The 5,184-nt window shown below is 36.2% G+C and overlaps 1 protein-coding gene across 1 annotated transcript in view; it reads right to left on the bottom strand.

The window, feature by feature from the left end:
• LOC118749420 (putative neural-cadherin 2) overlaps window positions 1-5,184 on the bottom strand; it is a 580,827-nt gene that overhangs the window by 111,000 nt on the left and 464,643 nt on the right. The window contains exon 8 of the mRNA XM_036484223.1: window positions 2,645-3,547. Within this exon, the coding sequence (XP_036340116.1) occupies window positions 2,645-3,547 (903 nt within the window). The remainder of the gene's footprint in view (window positions 1-2,644; window positions 3,548-5,184) is intronic.

Genomic DNA, 5,184 nt, shown 5'->3' with positions numbered 1-5,184 from the left:
ATTCAAATTTGTTAAATAAATGAAATATTGCAATACGAATATTAAACTAAAGAGAGGAGGAGAGGAAGCGTACTTTTGAAAATATTCTTGAAGCGGGTTGCCACTTATTTGAAAACTTTAATTCAATTAAATTTATAATATAAAACTAAGTGTTGCCATATGGGTATCAAACGAGAGTATTTGAGAATAATAAAATTGCAACAGGCCGATATCTGTACATAATAGATGTTAAAGAAAAATTAATAGGGGGTTGTTAGATCAACAGAAGCCAAATATAAAATTTTGGTATGTTTGTCTGTATGTTTGTAAGCGTATCACGCAAAAGCTAATTTATGGAATTAAATGCAGTTTTTACCGATGTACATATTGCTAGAGCTCTAATTGAAAATATAGAATCCATTTTTTTTTTGTTTTAGTTTATCGTCGATCATTATTCCTAGGTATTTATTTGAACGTATTAACTTTTTTCAGTGAGTCGTTGTTTATATTTAGAGTTAGCAACGGACCGTTCTCAAAATTTCGCCTTGATATAACCACAAACTTAATTTTTTTTATTTCTGTGTGGAAGGTTTTTTGCTACAAAAAAATAAAACTTTTCGTTGTTGCTGCCAAAAAATTAACAAATCTGAGACGTCACGTTTTACAATTTCATACAGTTCTCTTTACAATATATTTCACTAAACTACTAAACGGCTGCATCGACTTGGTTCATATTTGGCAACACCTTGAAAATAAATATTCTGACCGAAAATTTACTCGGTATGTAGCTCGGGATATATCTCTAAAACCAATTACGCTGGGGAACTGAAACTTAGCACTGATGCATATATTACAAATGCATTGGGAAAGGGGGCGTGGCTCCTTCCTTCCATACAAACTGAACTTCTCATATAGCTTATCTCTGGAACTGCTTACGCTAACGTCCTGAAATTCTACACAGCTACATATATTATCAATACCGTAGTTATGGCGAAAAGTGGTAATTATTGGAAAGACTGGCTCGATATACATTTACGTAAATGCGCAAGTATCATTCGATTGGGAACCATTTTCTCCTAGATTTCTAAATCCCGTTGAACTTTTGTAACTTTGTCTTTAATTTTCCGTAAGGTAGAATTTATGTGAAAATTTTGAACAATTTTTTTTAATTTTTCACAAAGCATGGAGCTTTGCTTTTACGAGTTTCGCTATAAACTTTCCTATCTACATACCTATTTGCATAAAATGATAGCCGTTTTCGTTGTTCGGAATAAACTCAAAAAACACTGAATAGAGTTCCGTCAGATTGTCGGAGGTTATCTTACATACATATGTCACGCCTAACAAATGCAACTATGCTAATAAAATGTGACTCTGACCATACTACTTTACCGACTTTTAAAATACGTACGCTACCCAAAAAATTGAATTGTAACGATGAGTAGAAGACGTGCACGCGACAAGACCGTTTCAACTATCTTGTAATTTCGCCTATTAATTTCAATATAAGCAGTGTTTAATATTAACTTAAACAACTATTAGTTTGTGTATTATTTTAAACGGACATCCTGATAAGTATAAATCGCGTATAAGTAAACGTTAGCGAAATCTACCTATACGCGTCACATATATGGTCCAATTACATGCTACTAGAAAACTCGCCAGGTGGTGCTGGAGTAGAGTTATTTATAAAAATCGTACTTATTAACCGATTTCGTTCAAATTTTAAATGTGAGCTATGTACCTGTATGACGGAAAATTCTTTTGATTAAAATTTACGTGATTAGTGCCGCTGGAGTTAAGGTTGAAATTCATAACACGTATTCATTTTATGGTAAGTAATTGTTTTGTAGAAAATGAACCCAATGGATGGCGCTGCAGACGAAATGTATAGAAACCCCGTGTGGTTGGTTTGCTTTGGCACTATGTTTAAGTTATACGAGTTTAGTTTTCAGATGTCTAAATGAAGGATGGGGTTAAGTTTTTCTGACGCCCTCATGCACGATCATGCGGTCTTGCATCTACCCACAAATCAGTTCATAAATTTTACCACGAATTGTAAAAGTGGTGAATTAACAAGGAAAGATCACTGTAGGTATATCAATTGCTTCATTTGAAAGATACTTAAGAGATCACACGACTCATTTAGCAATGTACCGGAAAACTTTTCATCCTGTGGGACAGCGAGGATTCTCGGCCCTCCTATAACAGAAAAGGCACTTCTTCTTTGGTATCACAGCATGGCTATTATTGGCCTATGTATGAGGATACTGCGCCTTAGTGGTTTCAACTTAAATAAAAAATTTTGACTTTACAGACTAATTTTGTTTTTAAACGCTCTTTTGCATTGGCCAACGCAACAGCTCTTATTAGGCGCCGCGAAGTAAGTGGGCATTGGCTAGTTCTAGAATAAAGCTCAAGTATTCTTAGGCAGGGCGTCTTCTATGAGTAAGGAGTTATTACAAAAGTCTTGTATGATTTTAATTTTATTAAGAAATAATGATACGATTTCGGTTTGCCTTCTTAAAAATGAAGCTACAGTAGATTTCTATAAAGCAAGTCAAAATTTAAACGTAACAATTCATAGTTTCAAAGTGGTTAAAAGCCTTTATATGCCTTGAAAAAGGTTAGTCGTCTGAAAATCAAAATTTCTGCCAATACTCACGTCTGTCTTGCTCCACCTTGAAGCTGGAACGTATCACATCACTGGCTAGGGGGTCCAGACGAAAAGTAAATGGTCCACCGTTGCCGCGCGCTCTATCGTCAGCATCTCTCGCTGCTATCTCTACAATTTTGCGCGGCGACACATTCTCCGGCAACACCGGTCGGAAGTCCTTCGCGAATACCGGAGCGTTGTCATTTACGTCTTTTACAATCACCGTCAATGTGGCAGTCGCTGTGCGCGGCGTGATACCATCATCCACAGCATGTATTCGCACGAAATGCCGATCTGTTTCTTCGCGATCCAATGAGCGTTGCACACTCACCGCACCTTTCGGGCTGATAGCAAATTGGCGTTTCTTATTTGTGGCACGTACAATGCGGTACGTAATTTTACTATGCCCCGCCTGGTCGGTATCTGTTGCCCGAAATTGCTCGAGAATTGTACCCAGTTTAGCATCTTCGTAGATCGCCACTTCAATGTGTTCACGTTCAAAATGCGGTTCGTTGTCGTTGATGTCATGTAGCTTGACCACCACCCACGAATAGGCAACGTGATACTTGTCGCTGTCGTTGTCATCACCCATATCGTTAACTTGTATGCGAAAACGAAAGCCACTACTTTGAAGTGGATCCTCGTAGTCCAGAGGCTGTGTGATTTTCAAGGAACCCGTGCCGTCACTATTGCGGACCATGGCGAATTTCTCAGCACCAAAACCACTATTCGGCACCACTTTGTACTGAAAGGAATTGGTTTCGTCCTCATCTTGCACGGTCACTGTGAGTATCGGCAACTCGGGTATGGCCGTATTGTTCGTTTCGTCCACCTCAGTGAACCATTCGTCCTTTGTGAATTGTGGTGGCATATCGTTAAGGTCTTTAACTCTTATGGATGCAGTGCCAGTTCCTGAAAACATTAAATTAAATATTTGTGTATAATAAATATATATAAAGTCTAAAGTAAATCTCACGAGTTGTTAAATTTTTCGGCAAAAACGTGTTTTTGGTCAAAAATTGTGACGCACTTATCTACGCCATGTATCATCTTTTGTATAAAGAACAAGATTCCATTGAGAGATTGTATTTATATGAAATCTTAAAAAAGATATACAGTGACACCCGCTTAAGTATGAATGGGCTATAAAACTGTGTACTCAAAAAACACTTCTCAGAAAAAAGTTTGAAATTATGATGAATATTTTTTTACGTGTTCTGCAAAATCTTAAGTTTAGGCTTATATGGCATTTTAATTGATTGAAAAACCTTAAAAATTAATAAATGTACATAAGTAGCAAACAATAACTTTGACTTTTTAAACAATTTAATTCTTGTAAAAATGATATACCATTGCACTAAAAATTTGTTTAATAAAGTTTTTCTTTACTTGTTCATGTGTTTAAATAATGCTACGATTTTGGTTTTAAACTATATATACTGCATTAAGTGTTGTTAATCAAGTATTTCCGCAAGTTAACAAGAAGATGTAACTACATCAGTAATTATGTTCGCTTAAGTACCCGCATCGAGGTATCTGCCGTTTCGCTAGTTTTTTGTATGCATGTAAAAAACGAGTTTGGCATCATGTTATTCATAATGTGCGTGTTGATCTTGTCACGCAAATGAAGGCACCTAAAGTTCTAGGCCGCCTCCGATCGGAAAATGGTTTTTATGAGAAGCGATTTCATGGCAGAAGTACACTCGGAGGTTTGAAAATGCGACGACCGCAGATCGGGAATTGCATAGAGCAACATTTGCTGGAACTTTATGTGGGATCTGGATGACAGTATCCCTAAAATAAATTTGAAAAATTTTTTTAAATTGTTATTCTCTGACTATGAATTTTTGAGGAAAATTATCCTTTTTGAATAGTTATATTCAACAATTTTATTGAGCTCGAGGGCGTTTTTAAATGAAAAACTATTGTGGACAAGCAACAATAGTTTTTATTTTTTGAAAAAAATGGTAGAAGTGATAGCTATTTAGGAAATTACCACATTTCCTCATCAGTCTTCTTTCAGTAGGATTCGAACCGACGATCCCACTGACTCAGCCTGTTGCATACGCACTGTGCTAAGTTCGTCCTGTGAATTATTGTTGCTTTTTCCCATTTTTTCATTTGTTAAGCCAACGCAGTTCGCACTTGATCATGTGGTTGTTGGTTTTGTTGGTTTTTGTTAATAATTCTATTTTTAGAATGTTTAACCCTTAGGTGTGCTCGTCCTTAAGTTATTTGTTTTTTGTTATTTTATGGCCTTATAACAATTATATTCAACACTTTTATTGAGCTCGAGGCCGTTTTTAAACGAAAAACTGTTGTGGACAACCAACAATAATTTTTATTGATTGTTTTTTGAGGCCAGTGTTAAAATTTCGAATTGGGTCATTGGTAGAGCTTTCCGGCCGGTATATTAAAAAGGCAAACTGCGTTTCCTCTTTCTCCTACGCGTTTCGGCGTACTTCACGCCTTCATCAGGGAGTCTGATTTATTGCAAAAAAAAAAACATAATACACACAACAATTAGACATAGTTACATATGACTGGAA

This window comes from Rhagoletis pomonella, unplaced genomic scaffold (genome assembly GCF_013731165.1).
Source record: "Rhagoletis pomonella isolate Grant_MI unplaced genomic scaffold, Rhpom_1.0 Rhpom_scaffold_00016, whole genome shotgun sequence".
Classification (NCBI taxonomy): Eukaryota; Metazoa; Arthropoda; class Insecta; order Diptera; family Tephritidae; genus Rhagoletis; species Rhagoletis pomonella.
This window is presented reverse-complemented; position numbering and strand designations above follow the sequence as displayed.